The 24,082-nt window shown below is 42.1% G+C and overlaps 1 protein-coding gene across 6 annotated transcripts in view; it reads right to left on the bottom strand.

Annotated features, from left to right (window-relative positions):
- The window catches only part of sash1a (SAM and SH3 domain containing 1a), a 244,356-nt gene that overhangs the window by 23,630 nt on the left and 196,644 nt on the right, over positions 1-24,082 (bottom strand). For 5 of the 6 annotated variants that reach the window (XM_044329657.1, XM_044329653.1, XM_044329658.1 and 2 more), the window contains 7 exons: positions 20,327-20,455; positions 10,752-10,802; positions 10,578-10,627; positions 5,053-5,093; positions 4,648-4,737; positions 4,431-4,543; positions 2,993-3,091 (listed from right to left, as the gene is read on the bottom strand). In XM_044329657.1, the coding sequence (XP_044185592.1) occupies positions 2,993-3,091; positions 4,431-4,543; positions 4,648-4,737; positions 5,053-5,093; positions 10,578-10,627; positions 10,752-10,802; positions 20,327-20,371 (489 nt within the window). In that variant the 5' untranslated portion in view covers positions 20,372-20,455. The remainder of the gene's footprint in view (positions 1-2,992; positions 3,092-4,430; positions 4,544-4,647; positions 4,738-5,052; positions 5,094-10,577; positions 10,628-10,751; positions 10,803-20,326; positions 20,456-24,082) is intronic. The other variant, XM_044329654.1, reaches the window with a different exon arrangement.

The raw sequence follows: 24,082 nt of genomic DNA, 5'->3' as shown, positions 1-24,082 counted from the left end.
GTTGTTTATTGTTCTTCTTGTTGTGTGACACAGGGAGAAAAGGAATGGAAAATGATAAAGTAATGACAATATTTAAGTCCTAACTCAGCCCTGAGGAACACCATACATGCAAATGACCAGACAAATAGGAGAAAAGAGACCCACACAGAAAGAAAGCCAAATTTATGTGGCCATGAATCAAGTAGGGCTGAAAGGCTGTCACGTCCATCAAGGTCAAAGTAACAAATCCATGGCCATAACTGCCATTTCACTTCACAAATTACTTTGAGGATCGTTCCCACGACTTTGGAGGTGCAGTTAAACTCAGAAAACTACAAAATACCATCATCATGGTACAACCTATAATCTCTCTTCCCATTCTGTTCCACAAAACAGAACAGGACAATCTCAAAAGAAGCTAATTCAGGCAGTTAAGTGCACCAATGTGCCTTAATACTTACCACCTCACACAGGACAGCAGGGTTCTATTTCCTGTCTTAACATCCAACAGGTTAGCAAGAGCGAGTCCGGCAAATCCATACTGTGCTGACCACAATGTCACACATGCACGATCCAAAATAATATCTGTGTCCGTGTGCTCATGCTGACAGATACAGATGCAGCCTGTTAGTGAATTCAGCTCTGAGGAATGAGGGGCTGTTTGGAAGTGCCGTGCCGCACAGCTTGCAGAGAAAAGGCGTGTTGTGCATGGAGAACAATCCCAGCATTTGAGCCCCTCTGACCCTGCCTTGGCCCCCACATCGCTAATGGCCAGGCTTGGAATGTGGGCTCCGATCGCCGGGGGAAGACAGACCGGAGAAAGACAGCATCACAGAGAGGAACAGAGAAGGCAAAGAATTGTATATTGCAAAGATGTCAGCTACAAGAATGTAATGTATATTCACATGTCTACATATAGCATGCAGGCGCACGCACGACTGTTAACTGTTTCAATTTGAGGAATGACCTAATTCCATTCATTAGAGGGGAGAGGGGGCAGTACGTGACACCAATAGAGGCCCCAGCAGAGTTGAAATATTTCCTGAAGTGGCCAATTTTGGAACTCGGGGGCAGGGGGGAGATACAGAACTCCCCCCCTTTTCAGGGCCTGGGGGCGAGTGTGAAGTCTTTATCTTCTCTCTTTCTCTCTCTCGTTTCCTCTCTGCCTCCAGCTCTTGCATTTGTTCACAGCCTCCAGAGCCAAGCTGTGTGTTCCTCTAAACAATGCTCCTTCAGTAACTCTTTCCCTCGTCTGTAAAACCTCCCCAATCGATCAATCTTCCTCCGACACTTCCTCCGCCGCTGGCAGCAGAAGGGTACGGGTGAGGATTAACAGGCTGATAAGCCTGATCAGAAAACTCATGCACAATTCAAACGCACACATCAAACAGCCAGACAGCCAGACAGAACTTTGGCTGAGGTTAGGCGTGGAATAATTAACCTATTTTTCAAATGGAAGGAAATCATCAATCATAACCTAGAAGAACAAATTAATAATAAGGGCCCTTTGATGATAGATGAAAAAACTATCTGGATTAGTCTTTATTCAAAGACTGACTGATTCAATTACAGTAACTGATATGTAGATATGATTTCCTTGCATTTATAATGCAAACCATAAATTACTAATTTGAAGAGTCACAAGGGCAGCTCTGAATGTGTAAGCACATCTGTTAATGAAGCAAATTCATCCACTTTAAACACATTTTAATGATGGAAATCAAAACTTGGTCAAATTCTAAGAATGCCTGAATACTGTAGGGGTCAACCTCCTACTTACCCATAACAAGAACATGAAAGATGCATCACACAATCAGTAGATAAGATTAAATGCAAGAGACTTTCCAGAAAATGTCAGTGCTGTTTATCCTGGAATTAGTAGCCCAAAAATAATATTACTCATGTGGAATTTTGCATAAATTCACATCCTGTTTAAAAAAAAAAAAAAAAAAAGTGGGTCAGTGTGAGAGTGTATTACTGCATGCTATTCCCATATGCTGCCATACAGTAAAAGCTTCTGTGATCACTGCATCAGAATTGACCTTACATTAAAAAAGAAAAGCACACCAACATATGAAAACTCACACAAACACAAGAGAAAGAGCTGACTGATTGTCAACAAACACCAAACCGCATCCTACGGGACCTGATTGTCTGAGCTTCAGCTCTGAAACACTTAACAAACACGCAGCATCCTCAAAAGTCTCAACTCACTCAACAGTGACCGGGGAGGTTCGGAGGCCTTGTCCCCAAAGATCACAGCTGACAAAATCACTGACTAAAGCCTGTGTTGCCTCAGAGTGGAGAGTTTGGTGGATTTTGTTTGACTCTCCACTTGCCTTTGCAAAAGTTACAATTACAGTTGATTGATGGAAACAGACCCGACCTAAATTTCCATAAAACCATTACCTTGTCACCACAGCAGCCAATTATAACTTGGTTGGGAAAAATTTCTTATCCAATTTATCCATGACAGGATTGAACTGATGGATAAAATAGGAAAGAAGACTGGCAGTCCTCAGTGTTAACCCCAGAAAACAGATGTAACACCTTGAGTATTATGATGCACACAACATGGTAGAAAAAATGTATGTGCAAATGTGGATATATTGTCGTTTGGCCAATGAATGAAGAGCAGAGAGAGAAGGGGAGATAAGGGAGGGAGGAAGAGAGTAAGGCAACATGAAAGTTGAGTGAAGGTGGTTTATGCTATGGTGTATAAAACTGCCCAAAATGTGAAATATTTCAAGTATGTTTCAATAGGGAAATCTATTGGTGGATTGTATTTGAAGTAGACATCAAACTAGATTAACAACACACACACACCCATACACACACACATTGATATAAAAATGGCCATTCTTCTTCACAACCTCGTTGGCTGAAATATCAAACTGAAAAGGTGAGAGTGGTCGAGGTGAGAGTGTTAAGAGAGGAAGGGTAAAGGGGACAGTTCAGGGTTTTTGGGGGAAGAGGGGGTTGGAGGGGGGGGGGGGGGGAGGGGTGTACTTACGTTGCAGTTTGAGGACTGGTTTAGATTGGATGCAGATCCGTCAGTCCACTCTGCAGTGTCAGTACTGCTGGACTGTCTGCTGCGCTCATACTCCTTCAGCTACGTGGAGAACAAGAGTTTAGAGAGGCAGAGGAACAGGGCAGGGCCACCCACTCTCACCCAGCATGCTACATCTCTCTGGACGGATAGACATCAACAGTGTGCATTCACAGGGCATGTATACAGACAGACAGGCACACAGACAGAAGGACTCAACCAGTGATGTAGTGGTAAATAAAAAAAGTACTGTAGCCTAAGGTTGGTCAAAGACGTCCATTACAAATTACACATTAAGAAGCGTTGGGTTTTTAATTCCCTATTCTCCTAATAAGTAAATTGCTTTCTTTTACATGTGGTATGACTTTTTGTCATGAAGATTTATGTCTGCCTTTCCAAGAAGACATAAATCTGGATAAACTGGATAAATCTTTACTCAGATGCAGATTGAATTTCCATAACATTTGTAGTCCACTACATCCCTGGACACATACTATATACCACTGTATTGACAATAGCAGGAACCAATGTGATGCTATTGGTCAGTGATGCACATAACACACTATGTAAAGACACACAAGCACAACGACAGGTCGAAACAACTATCCACAAAGGCTGATAATTGATTTGTCTGAGTGTCAATCATTTAAGAGAGAAGCTGAGATCAGGCAATAGAAAATTAAGGTTTTTGAAAAAAAAAAAAAGAATAGGAAGATAATTAACATCTGCCTGGTGGAGAGCAATCCAGCACTCAAATGCTGCTGGAGAGTCATGCCACCCATAAGCAAGGAATTATAAAAGTTGACTGACAGGAAGGAAGGAGAGAAGATAAAAAAAAGAAGAAGGAAGGCAAATAGAGAAAAAAGAACGAACAATCAACAGAAACTGATTGAAAATCAGATCAAAAAGCAAGAAGTTGAAAGGAAAGCCAAATGTATATCCACCATATCCACCTAGAGAGAAAAACCACAATGCACCGAAGAAACCCCCCAACAGATGGGGCTATTGAGTTACCATGACCATCACCCTGCAATTATGAACTGAGCAACACACCCACACTCACTCCAAGAGATCACACCCTAAAAATCCCCAGACTCCTGAACCTGCAGAAGCATCAATGATCCAGAGTTTATGTTTGTGTGTGTATAAAGAGGACAATGCAAGATTAAAATGTGGGGCCTCGTAGTGGTTAGTAAGAGTGAGTCGTTTTAGTAAGCCAGAGCTGTGGTGGGAGTATGGAGCACAAGGGGGACAAGGCTAATCCAGGATGAAGTGAAGGGATCCGGGGTTTCAAGGGAGGCTAAAAACTGGCAGTCCTAAGGGGGTGGGGGGTGGGGGGGATTGGGTGGGAACAGGAAATGGGATTCAAGAAATGAGACAGGAAGTCAATGGAGGTTCCTACCCGAGCGAGAGCTTCTTCTACAGTGATCATCTTCTCTTTCACCATCATCATCAGCTGGATTCGCTCCTCATCACTCATGGTGATCTCACTGGCCACGTAGCCAATGTCCTCTCCTGAAAGGGGCAAAGGGCAAAAAAGCTCAAGGTCAAACGTGTTGCAAGAACTCTGCAGCACATTGCATCTTTACAAAAAAAAAAAAAAAAAGTGCCACACAAACCTTTGGATGTCTGTCGCATGACAGGTTTGTGCTGAGACTTGCGGAAGTTCTGCCAGAAAGATTTGTTCTTCTTCTTATTATCCCATTTACCTAAAGGAGGGCAGGTTCAGTCACATAGGGTTAGCATATACCTGATACACAACTAAACTCAATATTCCAATTATATTAAAAACATGTAAAAGATATTGTTTCTAGATACTCTCAGCAGACTACGTTTATTCAGTAAATGCATGTGGATAAGACCATCCTTTCACTTCTCGCAACAATAAAGAATCAGCTTTACACAAAAATGCCTGTCTGGCTATTGCTATCTTTCAATCTCATCACAAGGATTGTTAAAGTAAATATATTAAGTCAGCACAGAAGACATGTCTTTCAAAAACATGAAAATGCCTTTCATATTACCTCCAGATCCATCCTCAGAGCTGGATTTGTGCAGGGGCATTCTAGAGAAAATGAGCAGAGAAAGAAAGCATCAACATTAGAAAAATGCAAACCTCCGTTCCTGTTTACACATAAACAACATGCCTCAGTCTCTGTCAAAGGCAGCATTTCAAAGTATATATGCTGTATGAAGTACATTTTTGGCAAGGGGGCAGGGGGTTGCAATTCTGTCTGTTCACCACTTGGGGTCAGTGGTGGTACTTAAGTGATAGTGAACCAGGCTCCTGAGGCTTGAGAGGGAGAAGCAGAGGAGGAGAGGAGAGGAGAGGAGAAAGGTAATTGGAACAACTTAAAAAGTGCCAAATAAAGGAGAAGGTCAAATGCAAAAGGCAGAGAGAGGGCAACCAAGTGAAAGTGAAGAAAACAGGGTAAAGAGGGAAAGTATGGAATAGAGGAAGAGAAGAACAGAAGGAGAGAGAGGGGAGGAGGAGGAGGAGGAGGAGGATAAACCACAGGGCAGACTCAGCCTGTTTGTGTTTCCACTTCCCTCCACAGGATAGACGGTCACGAGGAAGACAGAGGGAAGATTGGGAGAAGAGGGAGAGAGGGCATATGAGAGGGAGAGATGGAAAATAACAGAGTAAAAAAAAAAAATCCTGACATATCTATAAACCTTCCAAAATAACCAGAACTAAAGGGGAGAAAATAACAACTCAAAGGCTCCTTGTGACACATGAATTGCCCTCAGCTTCCAATCAAAAAGTCATGTATGAGCAGCCTCACCCTATTTTCTATGTCGGCTATGTTAGGCCAGAGCCTGTCTCTCCCTTGTTCTGAAGGAGATGAGAAACCACATCAATGACAATCTATTTCTGTCTTTTTATATATAAAAACACAAGGGAAGGGGGATGAGCTTCAGCTGTTCATGTTCAAAGATGCTAGTGAAGACCTCACAGAAAAAAGAGACTTTGTTTTCAGATTTGGCTGAGTAAAAGGGTGAAGAGGAAGTGAACCTTCAGGACGAATCACGTCTCTAGATAACCCCCTACAGGTGTGTGTGTGTGTGTGTGTGTGTGTGTGTGTGTGTGTGTGTGTGTGTGTAGGAGTGACAGTGTGAGGTGGTGGCTGCATGCTGCAAATACTCCTCATCCTTTCCATTAGCTGAGAAAAAAGGAATAAATCATAGGGGGGGGGGGGGCAAAGGAGAGATAAGAGCTACAAAGTTGAGACCCTATGAGACTTATTAAGAAAATCTCTCTGCTAAAAGGCATTACTGTCTTTTACTGTCTCTCACTGGCAAAGATTCACACACCCACACTCTCTTAACATTTGAGCCTGTCACACATGGACATACAGCTGTTGAGACATGCACTGAGACAGGTGGCTGTCAGTGAAGCAATGGTAAAGTGCGTGATAGGATCAAAACTGGATGAACAGGTCACTTCTCTCTCTCTAGTGGCTGAATGTGTTTGTGTGTGTGTGTGTGTGTATACAGTATGTGTGCATGTGTGTACATATGTTGTTCAGACATGGTAGCCCTCTCTTGGTGCAATGGGAAATCTTCACGTGGCTTAAGCCTGGCTGCCATGGCAACATAATGAGATGCTAATTGAATGGAGGCCTGTATGGTTTGCTCCTCTGCTCATCCCCCTCTCAGATAGGCTAGGGCCAAAGCTAATGCTAATAGAACTCACTCAATAGAAGCTTTTCTGTGGCAGTGCTGCCCCCCTCCTCCATGCTCTATAAATTAACCTCCCCGTGCGGTGAGCACATGCGTGCACTCGCACACATCCGCGCGCTCACACACTTTAAAAGAGCCTGAATGTCTTTCAAAGAATGTGTCAGTCCAGGCATTGTGTGGCTAGGCAACTTAATTGGTTTAACCTTAAATCTTTGGCATGCCTTTCTATTTCAATTCTGCTCTTTGCATTGAGCAGGGGACATTTAACTGCTTTTTATCTCATCAGCATAAGAAGCTAACTTTTTAATTTAGGTGTAATATAAAATAGAGGATCTCAACTTTGGCTGAACCTATGTAGGATAGGTAAAAGCTGCTTTTCATGAAACATCTGCATTATGAAAAATACAGTGCTAAAAGTGTCAATGCATCTAGACTGAAACAAAACTTGGATAATACATTGAAACTATGTGTGAATTGCAATGTTTATTCAGTCAAAATGATATGTCTGACAGTGTTTTTCCTGCCTGGGTCATTTTCAAAATGATCACCTGTGAATGAGGTTCCACCTCTGTGTGTTATAGCTATGGGTGTGTTTAAAATATATGTTACAAATGTATGCAAATGTATGAAACAGTAGTGAGCCAGTGGCTAGTCAACCTCAGGAAAAGAAAGGATGAGTGAATAACCTTTAATTGTGTAGGCAGCTATCATATGATACAGTATGAATCACAGGTCTAGGAAGATGATGAAGTGGCACATGGCCAGATTTGGACACACAGCTGCGCGTCTCCATTTTTGCTTCCCATCGGCAGTTTTTACTATACTCAGCACAAATCACATACAACGTAATGTAGAGTGTATGGTGACAGTGTGGGTTTTTTTGGGTTTTTTTTTTACAAGCCTGGCCACCTGGAATGAGGTGATCTCCGGTGTTCTAATAGAGACAATGAAAAGCAGCAACCCTGTGTGACAGTGGCAGTGTCTGCAGGAAGAACAGAGGGATGACCTCTTTAGGGGTCATGAAAGAGGTCAGAGGTAAAATGGAAGGGGAAGACACTGATCATATGGCAGGAAAATAGAAATAAAACACACACAACTGAACATCTGCACATGCCTTTGTATGCCTTTTATGGGTATGCGTGATTATTTTCCTGACATACACACGCTGTCTACTATGTGTTCCACTCTCAGCAGCAAGTAACAGTTCCATGAGGGCTGCAACACTTGGTCCAAGTGGTAAACATGCTGGTACGGTAGTTTAGTTTTCAAACACAATACCGTTTTCCTAAACAGACTCTTCACATGGCACGGCTTACATTTTCATCTGCTTATTAGTTGTGTAAGCTGGGCTTCCAGAAGCTCGAAATGTATTCTCTCACAAACCCTGTAAGAGCCAGTAATCAACCATTTGTATTTTGTGTCTGCGCACATGTATGCTTTCATCAAGATCCATTTTACCTCTGTTGTTAACCTCACTGATAAGCCTGCTGCCCCCTCTCTGCAACAATACCCACCAATCAATCACCTTCCAAAACAGGAAGTCCCCAGCTTAAACCCTCCAGCCTACTGAGAGCGCTCTGTCATCACCGCTCTTGCATACCAGGAATTATAGAAGCTGTGCCCACCTCCTGCCAACAAAGTGACAAGGAGGCACACATACGGAGGCGGTGGCACAGCGCAAGATGAAGTCTGGGTAATCTCCTCTGGGTGCTATTGTCCTGCAGAGAGGTGATGATGGGGGTATCCGTGTCTGTGCGTGCATGCCTCCTATGAGGCTGTGGGGATAGTTTTTGAGAAATGAAGGGGGCTTGTCTATCAGTCTGCCTGCACATGATAAATCACTCTACCTGAAACCCATTCACCACATTGGAAAGTGGACAATAGGAAATGTAATGGAGAACAGAGCTGGGTTGAATGAGAGGAGACGGGCTAGCTGTGAAAGATGGATTACAAAAATAAAAAGGTTTCTATGGTCACTGGGAGGAGGGAGGGATTTTGTCCTCGAGCGAAAAACCTTTATAAATGAGGTTAATTAGATAAAAGAGATATTAAGCTCCTCATATCTACCTTTCACACCAGAAATGGAGATTAGGGCTTCATAACAGGAGAAGAAAGAGTAGAAGTGACAGAGGTGAAGACAGGTGAACGCAGATCTGCTCTATTAAAGATTAACTGAAAGACAAAAGCTGATACCAAGTCTGAATGTTTCTGAGAGGAGATGTGAGGAAAAACAGCATGTGAAGCACAAGACATAGAAAGAAACCAGACTGACAGGAAGAAGAGAGCGAATAGTACAGTTAGGGGCTTTTACTGGGCCTCTCTCTTGAACAGCAGAGAGACGTCATTCGAAATTTGGCATCTGGTTCCCATCATCCTCAGCATTTGTCTGTGTAACATATACAGCCATGGGAGAAGAGATCATGTCTGTGGTATGTGCTTCCTCTGCTGCACGTGGTTGTCACGTGAACATGACAATTCCACTGGGGGTCACACAGGGGTGATGGTCAGAAGCATATCATTTTTTTTTTTTTTAAAGAAATATAGAAATGAAGGCGAAATTTCTCAATCAAACTAAGGTTTATTTAGCCTTTAGCCCTGACAGACTCGTCATTGGGACTTGACCGATTTCTATCTACTCTTCTTCCCCATATCTTTACGCTTCACATCTACTTCCACTTGTGTGTGAAGGAAGTGAATTCGATGCAGTTTGACAGCAGATAATTTGCTGACCAATTCAGATGGCTTCGAATGCGTGTAACGGTGATCTCATACATGGTGAGTCGTGGTAGAGGAATTTCATCCAAACAAAATACAGCGCTATGCAGCAACAAACGCACTTTGTGTTACAGGAACCAGTGAAAAAGGAACCCCACCCATGCCCGCTCCTACTCCGCTCTTTCGTTCATCCTCCTTTTGCTGTAATCATATGGCCATCACCCTCTCGGTCTCCCCCTCTCCCCTGCTGGACACAAAGGCAGGAAGGAAGCAAGGCCAGCCAGAAAAGAGAGAATGGCTGCTGGACTGAGCAGGTCAGCCGGAGGAAGCAAGTCAGTGGTTTTCCTTTAACCACAGCAGGGATGTGACCAAGGGAGCTTAGGACACCCAACTATGCGTCATGCGTTGTGTGATGTCTAAGAATGTAGAGGATTGATTTCCTAATAAGTGTGTGTAATGTTTTATTAATAAAGGTTGATTTTATCATCACAACTGTTGCGATGTTTGAGCAAAAATGAGAGAGAAAAGAGAGAAAATGTAGTTGCATAATTTAACAGAGAAGAGGGAATAATTGAGTTGGCTTGTTTGTATTTGATTACACTAAATACATAAATTAATCTGACATTCTCTTGATATAATTCTGTCAATCAATTAAATGTCTTTTTAATCAAAATTCCTTCTTATACTGTCGAAATATTACAATGTAATACCGAAAAAGGTTCGTGTCTGTCTGCTTACCTCAGTAAATCAATATTTTCATGTACATCTACATCTACGAAACTACCTGCTCTCTCACATACCACCACACTCATCCATGAAGTCAGAGTTTTCCCCCCCCTGGGCAAGGTCAGTGACCTTTTGTACAAGCCATCACATAGGAGATCTATCAGTCACATGAGCATCTGGAGGTGCATGTATTTCCATTTGCTTCACTCCCATCTTTAGCTGTGAACATGCAGAGAGGCTAAGTGTGATCCATGATTTTGTGTGCACGCATGTACGGTTTGATGCTCTCCAGACGCAGGCTGCGCCGCACATTGTTTTGACATGCAACAGACACACATATCCATCTAAGCGTTTTTCATGGTTCTATACTGGCTCTGGTCACATGTTACAGTAATGAACTTGGGGAGAAAAAAAAAAAACTTACTTTCTGTCTGTTTCTGGAGTGGACACTTCACTGCTGAAGCCTAATGACTCCTGAGGACAAGGGCAAAGAGACAGGTGTCAGATTCAGTCAAAGCTTGTGTAAAATTGGCACAGTGAAGCTACATTTTTCACTTTGCAGTTCAAAATGTTTTGTGCGCATCGTGTCTCTTCATACCTGGATCTCAGTACGGAGCTGTAGAGAGGTGCTGCTTGGGTCCTGTTTCTCCTGAGAGAGAAAAAAATAAGGTCAATGTCAGAGAACACACAAAATTGAGAGAAATCGAAAGGTAAAACAGGTTCTGTATATGGAGAAAAAAGGTCAGTTGATTTCAGAAACAGTGGATGAGATGTGTTGTTAATGCCCTCATGTGGGAAAGACATTCTTCAGTCAGGTTCAAGTAGACACACCTGCATATCAGTGAAAACAAACACAAGCACGTGTGCGCACACCACTGATCCACCCATACATAGCTCAACAAGTCAAATCTCGCCAAAGGTAACAAAACCAGCAATACCTGTTTTAATAGCTTTCAATACTATTAGGCAGAGGTGGTGTAGCCTACTGGAGTCTTGGCTTTCTAAGCAGAACAAGAATTGATAAAAATACCTACGTAAGTAGCTCCATAAATTCCACAGTGTGATTACAGTGACGTTAGTGTACTCCTCCCTCATCACAAGAAAACATCTACTGGTTTGTCTCAAATGTTTTAGAACATAGCATACTATATTTGGCTGGCTGAAATGGCAGCAAACAAGGACAAACTATATGGAAAAGAGTAATCCAGGCTGGGCAAAGCTTTGGCCATGAATTAAAGGAACTTAAATAAAAGGAATTTTTTAACTGTGGAAAACAGCACGATTTGTGACCTCTTTTCACATCCAGAATGTTGCTGAGCCTCTCCAAGCCACACTCTCGGTCAGGCCTGTGGATGTCCTCATCACGGCATATCCAGATATAGATGTGCCTCAGCCCAAATACTTCTACAGGCGGACATGTGCACTACACACTTCACAACAAGTCTGCAACTTAGATTTCAACCTGCAGTATGTGATTATTTAAAGCCAATACACAGCCTCAAGGGATTGGTTGACTACATAGTTCCTTGGTTGTGCGTTCTTGTGTGCTTTGAACTCTCATGGAGGAGATTACCTAACTCCCCTTACACTCACTTGCCCAGTGCTACCACAATCTTGTACTCTGGGATGCTAATCACCACTGAAACAGATGGGGTTAGTGCTTTGCTCTGGGGTAGTGACCAGATTTTCAGATGGACCATGAATTCACAGGCCTGCATATTTAACCTTAGGGTTACCATTGCCTTGGCATTCTTAAATGTGCATTGGTCATTTTCTTACGCATTGCACAAGGATGTTATCTTCCATGTGCCTTTAATTCTTTTGACATGAGCTAGAGGGTAAGCGAGGATAACCAAATCCCTGTTACTCACTCCAGTTATACTAAGCTACTATAAGGAGGCAAAATAAAAAAATATATTATTTTATATTATATTATAACAGTAATGCATACATGTGGCAAGTTTGAGATGTATGCAGTATGCAGACAATATGGAAATGAGTCCGTCAACAGAATGCTAAAGTTCAAGTTATATTTAAAGTATCTCTTTGTGGTGATGTCTTTGTTTTTATATATTTTGGGCCATTTTAGAGGAAGTGTGAGCATCATGGTATTGTTGACATTCGTTGGTTTTCTATGAGAAGTTCCCATTTCTACTTTCTATCTGACTCTTAATATATTACACTGGCCAGATTTACAGGAAACCGCTCATAATGCAGACACTGATGTTGTAATTTCTATTGTAGTACATAGTGGATGTTAATAACACAAACTCACTGAATATCTATATGATACACAATGATATACAATATGATATGATCTAAAATGATTATCTTGTACAGTTAGTACATGGATTTAAATTCTTCTCTCGGCATGGCAGTTGTGGCGGATTTTAACTGGTAATCCTACAGGAGGATCAGTATATTTGGATAAAAGAATTGACATCAGCCATGTCAGGATGGCAAAAATGATCTCAGGAAGCAGGTTGAGGGCTGTTAGGGGACTAGCTTCCTAAAACCATTAAATGGTATATGCTGTTGCCACAAAGAAAAGACAAATGAAATCTGGAGTTTCCCAAATGGAGAGCGGGAATAGAAAACAAGTTATTATGGGCATCATCTTCAGTAAAAGGAAGCTGAATCTAGATTGCGTCCTACACTTGGTCTGTCATACTTCCTAATCAGAGTGCCCTTTCGTTCGACCTTTTTTTCCTTCTTTGACTGAGCTTTGGGCAATGCAGACCTAACTTTTCACACCCTAACCCACTAAGCATGAGTAAGTGAATGGCTAATACACAAAGGACTTAGTCAGAAGTGACATAACCTCTTTTAAGAGCCCTCTAAGAGCCTGTAGCCACTGGGTCATATGAGCAGAGGACCTAAAGTGCTGAGGCAGCTAAAAGCTTCAAAATTACCCTGAAGCCTATACTTATCGCAACAGTAATCAACTAAAGGCAAACTGTAAAGATATTAGCGAGTCTGGCTGGCTTTATCTTTAACTCTAATTTTAATATTACAAGTCATCCTGGCCCATTAGTCTGTTTATCTATTTGCCTGTTACAGTGATCAAGCAGGAGAGTCACGAGTCCGGACATTTTTCTGGAATGTAAATCAAGAACCCCCAGAAGAAGAGCCCCAAAACAATTTGTCCATCCCAGGGAATATGGTGATTCCCATAAGTCAGAGAGCAGGTACCTGTCTAAGGTCATAAAAACTCCATCTACCAGACCTGCAGTACAGGATGCGGTCTCATTACATTGCCAGGCTGTGCATAGGGAAAAATCTGGGATGGGGCTGTATGACTTTCACTCAAAGAGGCAGAGCTTATGTGAGACAAAGAAACAACACATCTATCCATTAAACAATCAAAGCTTTGGCAGCCAGCTCTGTTTAAACAACTGAGGTGCACAGAATAATGTGGGTGTACTCAGAAAAACCCACATAAAGAAGGAGAGGCACCATTAATAAGGTGTGTGCTCACATGCACATGCACAACCACGAATACTTTCTCAAAAGGTAGCGGCGGATTGCTTTTGCTATCAGATTCTCTTTGATGGCTTCTCATGTCTGCAGTGACAGGAGAGATATGCTAGTCTCGCCGATGGATAACTATGGGCACCCTGCCCGCTGGTTGTAAAATTTATTTTAAAACGCAGTGTCAGCTCACTGCCTAGCAAACACGCCACACATGGGGACACACAAAGAATACAAAACCTGACACAGACCCTGATATAGCCGCATACATGTCACCATAGACATAAATGTAGACCAGATACTCAAGCCAAGGACTACCTACACATACACACACAACTCGCCTCCACTTCCACAGATAGAGCTCCTAAGGGACAGAGACACAAAGCGGCTCTCTGTTCCTCCCACTCCTCCTCAGCTCCTCTTATTCTCTGTCTGTGCATGCCATCTCTGACATGGAAGGAGGGGGTGAGAGGGTGAAAAGATGAGGAAAAGATCAGTGAAAAACAAACAAACCCTACATCCCATTTGCCTTGCACTGCAGATCTGTGAGAATGAATTTGTCAGCTTCCCATGGTGAACTTGGGTTTCTCTAAGACCTGTACGTCGCTCATGGAGAAGCGAAAGTGGATGGTGAAGAACTTGCCAGCGTAGCTGACACAGTTTTTGAAAGAGAATATCAAATCAATGCTTTTTTTTGAAGGGGGTTGTCTATATGTGTGTGTGTGTGTGAGGCTTAGATCTCACAACACACTCCCAGAGGGGGCATGCTATCCTTTACATGAACTTACCAGCATCAGCTTGAGATACTGACCTACTTACCCCGAACTGGCACGTTTGCGTGTGAATGTGTTTTCCCTCCAGATGTCCACGAGGTTGTTTGTGTGTGTATGTGCATGCAAGTGTGATGTGAACGCAAAACTCTGATTGCCAAAGCGTGACTGAATTCAATTAAATAAAAGAGAAGGACGGCAGAGGGGAAGCATACAAGGGTGAGCTTCAGCTAATGAGGATCACGATGTCTGCCGACCTGGCATCTGAAACGACTAAACTACAACACAAACACACACAGAGAAGCATCAAAAGCTCCTGTAAAGTGACCGTAATTCCAAGTGCAGCATTGCTTTCCATCATTAAGCAGGAAATACAGTTAAATTCTGCTTCGCTGCTGCAGGAACATAATGTTAATGAGAGGGAAAGGACACAAATACAGTACAGACGAGCGTTAAATAGCTGCAGTGTAGTCATAACATTACTGCAACACCCACCAAAGGCATGAGTTCCCAAAATGCAGTCAGTGGCAACCTCAGAGGCAAAAGTAGGCAAATATGTGGCAACACTAGAGAAACCAGGTGGCTTAGTGGAAGTATGCCAACTGGCATGGTTGGGTGAATCTGGGTGGGCGAGTTTGAGGTTGCTAGGTAAGACTGCGCTTATGGAGGGACAGACACCAATTGGAAAACATGGTGCAAGATCAAAAAGACGTTAGCTGTGGGACCAGTATGGCCCGATACGAGCCTGCAGAACCGGCTCATAGGAAGATCAACATACACGTGCTTGTGGTTGCACAAAAACACACAATCATGCAATGCCATTTTATGTCTCGCACACAAAAGCAGGAAACATGTTTTTCAGTGGGCAGTATAGACCAGAGTCTGCCATGCCACCTCTGAGCTGCTGCAAGAAACAGAAAACCATCAGCACACTCAGTAACACCTCTATCCACATCCTTTCCAGAGGGCTTGAAAGAGTGTGTATTTGTGTGTGTGTGTGTGTGTGTGTGTGTGTGTGTGTGTGTGTGTGTGTGAATATCCATACTTGCAGCACAGGCCTACGTGCGTCGACTGTGTGAAGCATTCCTAAGCCTTGTGGATCATCATTGTTTTGGTATTTCAAGACAAATTCCAGAGTTATTACAAATTCCAATGACAGAGTCAGGATCCCAGTCCTGACTAATAAATCATACAATAAAAATTATAAATACACCACTTGCTTTCCACAAGGGTTATGCCAATAATGGAGCCACGCCAACATCACTTGAAAGCAATCTTATAGCAACAACGGCCGCTGTTTGAGCACGTTGACTTGCTAAGTTTCTAAGCAAAAGACAGAAAGTAGAAAGTACAAATAAGCAACAGAATTCATGAAAGAGTTTGTCTTTCTTCTACTCTGTAGTTTTAACCCTGCTGAACTGACCCACTTTGACGAACAACTTCATGCAGGCATTAGCCCATTTACCACACTGTTCCTCACCTCATGGCAAAACAAAACACAAGTCTGTACTTGAGTCTTGACCCCCAACTGTGCTACTCAGCTAGAAAACCATTGCTGAGCATTCCTGAGGCTAGCAGATAAATCTGACACCAGCTGTGGTGTTTTTGTGTCAAAAGTGTTTCAATTATGATTTCCACACTGTTAACAACAACTGAAGGATTTTGGCCAAAGCATCAAAGGACTTAATCTTCTCAGTTCATCTTTGTTTATCCATGACTTCAAAATTATCAAAGAATCTGTTGCAAAGTCTCATTATGGTTTACAGCATGTAGAAATGTGTTTAAGGTTCTCCACAACCACAAATTCCCCAAAAAAACAACTTGATTTTTATTTGATGTACTTCATTTGTTCTATCACTGTGGTTCGAGAGAGAGACTAATAATCTCGCTTGATGTTTTCCGCTATTGGCTATACACGAATATTCACCCCACCAACCAGTCTGTGCACGCCTCCTGTAGCTTTTATGTCCATGTTTTGGCATGTTTTATATTTCAGTAGCAACTACAGTCATTCTCAACAACGTACCACTGTGGATGTTTACAGATAAAATCTGCTATTTTTGGTTTTGGACGTAACACAATCATGGCCTTTCATTTTATAGACTTCTTTATAGATCAAATTTGAAAACTTTTTCACTTCCTAAAATTAGTAAAGGTAAAGACCTGACCCACCTATCTTGACTTTTGGGGTTTCATTTCTGGAAAGACTGACATGAATCACAGGCTGGACAAAAGGTTGACAATATTGCCTCTTTTGATCAGTAAGACATTTCTGCATATAATCTGAAATGAATCTGTTCTCTTACCCTTTACTTTCACCCTTTGGCCTGTCGATTCACTGACCTGTCACTTGGAAACAACACATTTTGTTTAAGTTGCTGAACTACGTTTCAGTATTTCCTGTCACTTCCAGCAATAAGCCTTATGTATCACCAAATCAGCAAGCCAGTGACAGCCATCCAAACTCTCATTGTCTATAGGAGGGCTGGAAAATGGTGCATGGTAGCGTTAATCCATAGGTCACATTCCCAAAGGGGATGTTTATTTACCCCTTTGTGTCCCTGCTACTCATAAAGCTAACATGAAGATGTGGAGGAACAACTCAGTGGAGGCCAGGCAGGAAGTGGGTACATCGATAGTCATCTCTGAAAGAGCCTCTATCATCAGCTCCTAATAGGGAGAGAACCTTGTTTTACCACAACAGAGACAGCAATCACTTTGTTAATTGAGAGGCCCCTCAAGGGCTGGCAGACGTGTTGTGCAAAGAAAAGCAAACACAAGTACAATGTTAAGTTCCACACATTTTTGCAAAAATGTTAGTGTTGCATGAGCATTTCCCAAAATGAAAGAAGGCGAAAGAAACCAAATGGTTCCCATCAAAAAAAGATTAGTAGACTGGCCTGTGAATCAACTTGAAGATGTTTTGGAGAACAGAAACTTGAATAAGAGGGCTTCTTCTTTCTCTTTGGTGTGACCATACTGATCACAGCTGGGGCTTTCTTGTGGGAATTTTCCAGAAGCAAATCGCCAAATGTGATGTCAGAAGACAAGGTTAATGTATGAAGACTTTGAATCAGACAGTAATCATCAGGCATGTCTTGATCAATGTTTTTTTTTGTACCCAATCCAGGAAGATCATTTTACTAGAGAAGACATATCACTCTGTTAGAGTTGTTTGAACTACAGAAACAGTCCACTCAGGATTGTACAGTAGTATTAAAAAGTTGAGTTTATTGCCTTGAAAATGATTTTTGCTTGCATACAGATACTAGCTAGAGTACATAAACCCAACAATAGCCAAGTGAATCATCAAGTTATGGAATTGACATTAATTTGCAATGGCTGATGTGACTTGTGATTAGCAGAGTTTGTCAGTTTAACTGGATAAAGATGACTGAAAATCAGAAGCTGTTGCTGGGGTGTTTTGCACACTTACAATATGCCCACATCAGCCCAGATATCGATCCTCAGGATTGGCACAGGACATCTCTAACCCTAACCCATCATACTTTAACCTCAGGCTCCTCGCTTATCAATGTCCAGTTCTCTTAACCCTAACCCTTAACCTCTGCCTCCTCTTATAGTCTAAGACCAGGAAAGGCCTCAGCTAAGGTGACCCTTGCCCCATAAGTCCCATGCCTACTGACCAGAGATGTTCTGGAGTTACCCTGAAGTCCCAAAAAGTTACACTAGGAAAGATGTAAGAGAATTCAAGTTAGCAGTCAAAAATAGAAAAGAACTGACCTATACATTTGGTGTAGAGACAATGAGAAACACAATGACCGGAGAGGGAGTGGGTATGGTGACTTGACTGCTGTACCCTTTACAAGTAACAGGTCTTTCCCTAAAGGCCACGTCCCTCAGGAGTGCCACTTGCTAAATGTCTCCCCATTAATGTCGCTCTTGGACATTGTGACCTTCTTTAACTGTCTGCTATTGGTCCTAAGGGAGACGGCTACATGACTTTGGCTTGCAGCCACTGGTTTCTGGACACACTTCACAATAGTCATTTGCTCCTCTCTCTCTGACTGCGCGTCTGTTTCTCTTTCTGCGCTTATTCTCAGTTCATCTAAGTCTCATGTGCCTGTCTCCTCTTGTGTATTACTGTCACAATGTATTTCACTTTTTTGCTCTAGTTCTACTGCCCAACAGCCTTTGAGACCATGAAGGGGTCAAGCCCAGTGGAAAAATGAAGCTGAAAAGAAAGCTGGCCATCAATAATCTTTAGCAATATTGTACTGAAATAATATTGCCTAAGAGGAGAAATTTTGCCTGAACCTATTCTTACCCTTGGTAGCTTGGTAGAGAAAAGGCTGCTCTAGACTTAAATATTCCCAATATTTCATTTTAGAGAAGGACTGCACTGAAATGCAAGGCAAAGTTCAATCCATACTGCGTAGGTTGATCCTGGGTTTTTGAGAGCTCTCAATAAGGTGTTGTCTGACCCATATTCCTTCCTTTATGTTTTTTCTCCTCTTCTCCTATATTTTGCTGCCAAACTTTGCAGAGTGGCGGGACAGCTGCAGGCTCTCACATTCTCCACTCCTCCTCTTCATTCCCCTCCTCCTCCTCCCTTCATCTTCTTCTGTTCACATCCTTATCCTCCTCCTGTGCTGGGCTTCAGGCTCATGGCCCAGTCAGCTCTTTCTCTCTCTTCTCCTACAGGCAACAAAAATCTGAACTGATTGCTTCCTCTTCCCCCAACTTATCTCCTCAGGATGAAACCTTCCCAAACTATAAAATGTCCAGAGTTAATTCATATTATTGTGAAGCTCACATGATGGAAAATGATAGATCAAAATCTATGCCCACACAGAGAGAACACTTAACCTATGATCAGATGCAAAACATATCCACGTATCCACTGCTTTGATTTTACGCTTTCCAACCCCTCTCCTGAAAGCTGTGAGAACAGGATGTCTGCCTGCAGTCATTAAAAAGAAGAGTACAATAAATCAGCTATCCACCAAGCTGTACCTGTCAACCCAACCAAAACCACATGTGTGCCTTCAAAAAGAAGAGGCCTATTAAACAGGAAAATCAGTAATGGCATATGAAAATATATGATCAGAGACAATTTGGATGGGGCCTAAAATAAGAAAAGCTGTCAGTGTGAGTAAATTCTGTGGATGTAGAACTAAATCATTATTTCGTCAGGCAGCCACTACTGGTGATAGTCAAATGACTGTTATTGTATTTAAGTTGGATATTTTACTTTCAAGCATATATATGCTGTAGAGTAGCAGCTTTAGGAAGAAAAACACAACAAAGTGTTTATTTTTTATTATTTGCTTTAGAAATTGATTACCAAGTGGTATTCTCTCAGGGTTCAAACCCATTCCACTCACCATGAATTGAGTCATAAGGAAATTATGAAGTTAGCATAACATTAAAAACTTAATTTGTATGTGTGGACCCACTGGGTAGTGTGCTACACAGAGCTAGGTCCTCTGTGGCAGCACCAGCAGCATTCCTTCATACATTTGCTTGCAGCTTGGCAACCAAAGGGGTGCCCCACTACCCTACATCCTTGTGAAAAGGATGTCCAAACTCCCCTATAGACCTCCAGAACACCACCACATTCACATACAGAGAGGCCGCACTGCCTTTGGGGAAAGTCCTAAGCCTCAGCACACATTTATGTTGGTTCCATTGCCATTTTTTCTTGCCTGTTTTTCTTGCTGGCTCTGATTTTGGAAAATTACACTGTGAAAAGCTATGAGACTACTCTATAAGGGGGATTTTTAGGGTCCTTATTAAGGGATTTGCAAAAAAAAATTATCATTTGTCCAAAGCAATTTAAAAGGCGTGCGAGCTGAGTTCAGAGCAAGAAATTTTGTGGCTGACAGCTGTTTTTGCTCAAACCCTGTTGCTATGCAAGTTTTTTTTGTTATGTGTGTGTAAAAGAGAGTTTGTGTGAGTGTGCATTTACCATGTCAAGCTCTTGGGACACACGTCTTTTGCGCAGCTCCTCCATGCGGTCACTGACGTCACTGAAGCAGGTGTTGTAGTACTCAGAGTACTCCTGGGCAAGGTCATCTATGTTGCCAAGAGAACCATCCTGGAGAGAGGAAGAGGGGGAATGGTTTAGCCAGTGGACTATAACATCCTGAGGAAGGAAAGTAGTCTGATAATCAAACTCTACAGAAAAAAGGGTGTTCATGGTAAAAAACTTAAATTTTGACAATTTGTCAAAATGAGTGAATCATATTTTTCACAAAAGACCTGAAACCAGCCGTCAGAAACAAAACAACATATTTCCACAATGTTCTGAGTTGAGAGGGTGAAATGAGGAAAAGGCTAAAGTTTCCACAGCAGAAGAAAAACTAAATCTGTTTCAGCTTCTGAAATCTGTGTTTACTTCATATTCATGTACCCTTTCTTTCAGTTTCTATCACTTAACAACATCCCACCAGTGCTTCTGGGAAAGGAACAGCCAAATCGAGTTAGTACACTGTATGACAATCACATCTTCTCCATTTACCCTAAGCACAGCTTTATAAAACCACCGTCACATACACTTATAATTAGTGGCTTATAAAAAGGTACCTACTAAACTCGTAAGCATACATTTTGGTAAACCTGGCATGGCTGGAGGATGGCATAGTAACAGAGACATGATCACTCACGCATAACCATTTCCGACACTGCCGCACAGATCTAATGAACTAGCTGAATATTTTGCTTGTTCTGCAGGAGATGGGGGAAAAAATTGTGAATTTGTGCCTGATTTTGTTTGAACATGTGCAGCTTCAACTACTGCGGTGAAAACTGAAAAAACACGCAAGTACAGAGGAATATATTGTCCCCATTCAGTTATCTGCTCACGCGCTCCATACAAAACTGAAAAAAAAAACTAAAAATACCCCTCAATGAAAAGGTCTGTATAATTTGGACATTTACTCATTCTTATCAGGTCCCATTCAGTGAACTTCTGTGGCAGACCAAGGTTTGTTCCTGGGTTTTGTGTTTGTCATATATCAAGGATGCCCTTTACCTCCTCAGACATTCACTGAAACTAAACACACTCTTCCGGCTAGCTGTAGTTTAGATCAGCGCAGTTCCTGTCTTTGTGTGGTAGACGTGTTTAGGATCGCAAAAGGAAGCCGTTCCACTAACAGTAAAGACCTTACCTAACAGAATACTGGCTATAATGTTGAAGGACTGGCTTTGGAGTTACTTTTGGAAATATTAACAGTGTTGTGACTTCAAAGCTGGGTTCTATGGACGCATGTCAAAGAATGGAAACAGAAGGGGTCTGTCTCATGAGGCAGGTTTATGAAGTTAGATGGGATCAGTTGCTTTCACATAAAAATTTGCGGGATGTCAAGCAACTTCTTTTGTACAATGTGGGAGAGAAGACTTGACTCCCATCTCTTGCCTTGGTAAAAATGTAGGCCATTCTGGCAGTGATGGCCAACTTCTGAATATTCATTAGTGTTGATCTAATCTGTGCCAGGCAGACAGCTAGCATTGAGTCACTGAGCAGGGTCCGAACAGTCTCCCTCAGTCTCTGTCTTTCTCAACCGGACTCCCTATCTGGGTGCCAGGCCACAAATGAATGGATCACTGTGAGTGTGAGTGAGAGTGCCACACACACACACACAGGGACATAGGGCCTTCTTCAGAGATGGGTGTCTAGTCAGAGAACATTAGCATGCACACACATACATGCAGGAGATTTCAAAAACACTGAACCAAAACAAACCGAGGAAGGCCAATAACACACAACTCGGCTCAGTGGAACGGGTTATGAAAGGGCAATTCCTGATTGTGAAAGGGTAATTCCTGATTGTGCATTGAGCACAACATCGCTAACAAGCACACATGTTCCCTCTCAAACGTCCAGTTTTTCTAGCTGTGATCTATCCTCCCACTCTCATTACTTGAGAAATCCTGTGCTGTCCAGACATATGGTTCGAGATGACAGAGATTCCCGGTGGGAACGCTCCCCGAGCAGACACATGCTTTCTCTTTCATTCCTCACATTGACTGGAAGCACACTCTCATTACAAAACTCCAGAATGTTTTAATTACCAAAAGCATGCCAAGATTGTGCTGATCTATATATTACACTTAAAAGATAAGAGTAAATGCTCTCCTGTGATTACACCATCTAATGATTGACAGAGGGCTAATCCAGTTGGCGTTAACAGTGATAGATTGGTTGGGTCATGCCAGCAGAAATAATCAATCAAGCTCTGCCCTCACTTCCAATAGAAACATTGAATGTAAACCTCAGCTATGTACCGGTAAAGATGCACATGCCCCGTTGTTCTCTGTGACTGTATGCATCCACGTGTGTGCTAACAGTCATGTGTGTGCAGACATGACAGAGATTCCTCCAATTCCCCAGTGCCATTAGATCATAGGGGTCCCAACACAGCTGACCCTCACACCCCACCTCCACTACCACCTTGTAAAGTGATACTGCACATGCTCCGTTATGTATATCCACTATGAGACGGCAAGTGAAAGCAAGTGTAGAAAGTGAAAATGCCTTTGTGAGAATCACAACTAGCGAAGGAACAAGTTAAGCCAGTTACCACTGGCTTTATAAGGATGTTACACTGACTGTGCGTGTCAGCAGATGAGCGAGTGTTTAGTCCACGTTTTAGAGAGAATCTGTCAATGTGGGAGTGTAGGTGGATGAGCATTGAAGGGGGCTGACAGTGCCCCACACATCCAGTTTAGAAATGTGGGCTGGAGGGGGGTGGAGGCAGCTGGACAAGGGATGATTTGTGGGCTACTGACTCCGGCAGCTGTGGGGTGAGAGGAGGATAAAACATCTGGAGTCTAGAAAGAGAAAACCTTCATCTATAAGAGAAATTCTATGGATGAGTATTAAATCTCCAACAGCTTATGTGACATAGAAAACATATGGGTCTGTGTGTGTTAGCATACAAAGCTAGCTTATGATCCTCACAAAAAATTCCAACTCTAAAAATATCTTCTCAAAAGTTAAGAAATTAATTAACCAGCATTATAAACATGTACTTTCATGGAGTTATGTTTGAAATGGAGACTAAGTAAGACTGTTTCAGCTGATGTAACTGGTCCTCCACCCTGAATGTAAGGAAGGCCAACTCCCCGTGTTGACTTGAACAATAGCAACAATAGTCATACAAAAAAAAAAAAACACAACACCCAAGCAAGAATGTGTAATAGAGCATGTGTTTGTGTGCATTTACAGTAAAGAGTGTGCATGTGTCATTTGCTGTCTAAAAAGATACTCTCTGTTCCATCAAGATGGCTACTCCCAGCTGAAATTTGTCAGACCTCAGTGAACAAAACTGTGTTGCATGTCACTTCTGTTCCAAGACTTTGCGCAACTCAAAACAGAAAAATGTGAAGGGATACTGCTGTAAGACAGTTGTGACAAGTATTGGTTTGCATAAAAGCCATAATCACCATGAGATAGTGGCTGACATGTTGTTTGACCTTCAAAAAAAAATTACTTGTATTGCACCACAGTGGATGAATATTTTGGTAATGTGTGATATGATTGCTACTAAGTCATTTCCAAATAATTTACACAATAAATGCTTCCAAGGAATGGCGAAAATTAGACCCATGCCAGCATTCCAACATTACAAATATAGTTAATCCCCTATCTCTCATAGAAATAACTCAAATACTCTCAGTTTTAGTATAGAGATATAAATGTATATGCTTCATATGCTCACAA

This window comes from Thunnus albacares, chromosome 16, assembly GCF_914725855.1.
Source record: "Thunnus albacares chromosome 16, fThuAlb1.1, whole genome shotgun sequence".
Classification (NCBI taxonomy): domain Eukaryota; kingdom Metazoa; phylum Chordata; class Actinopteri; order Scombriformes; family Scombridae; genus Thunnus; species Thunnus albacares.
Note: the sequence above shows the minus strand (reverse complement) of the source record. Positions and strands in the feature narration are given on the sequence as shown.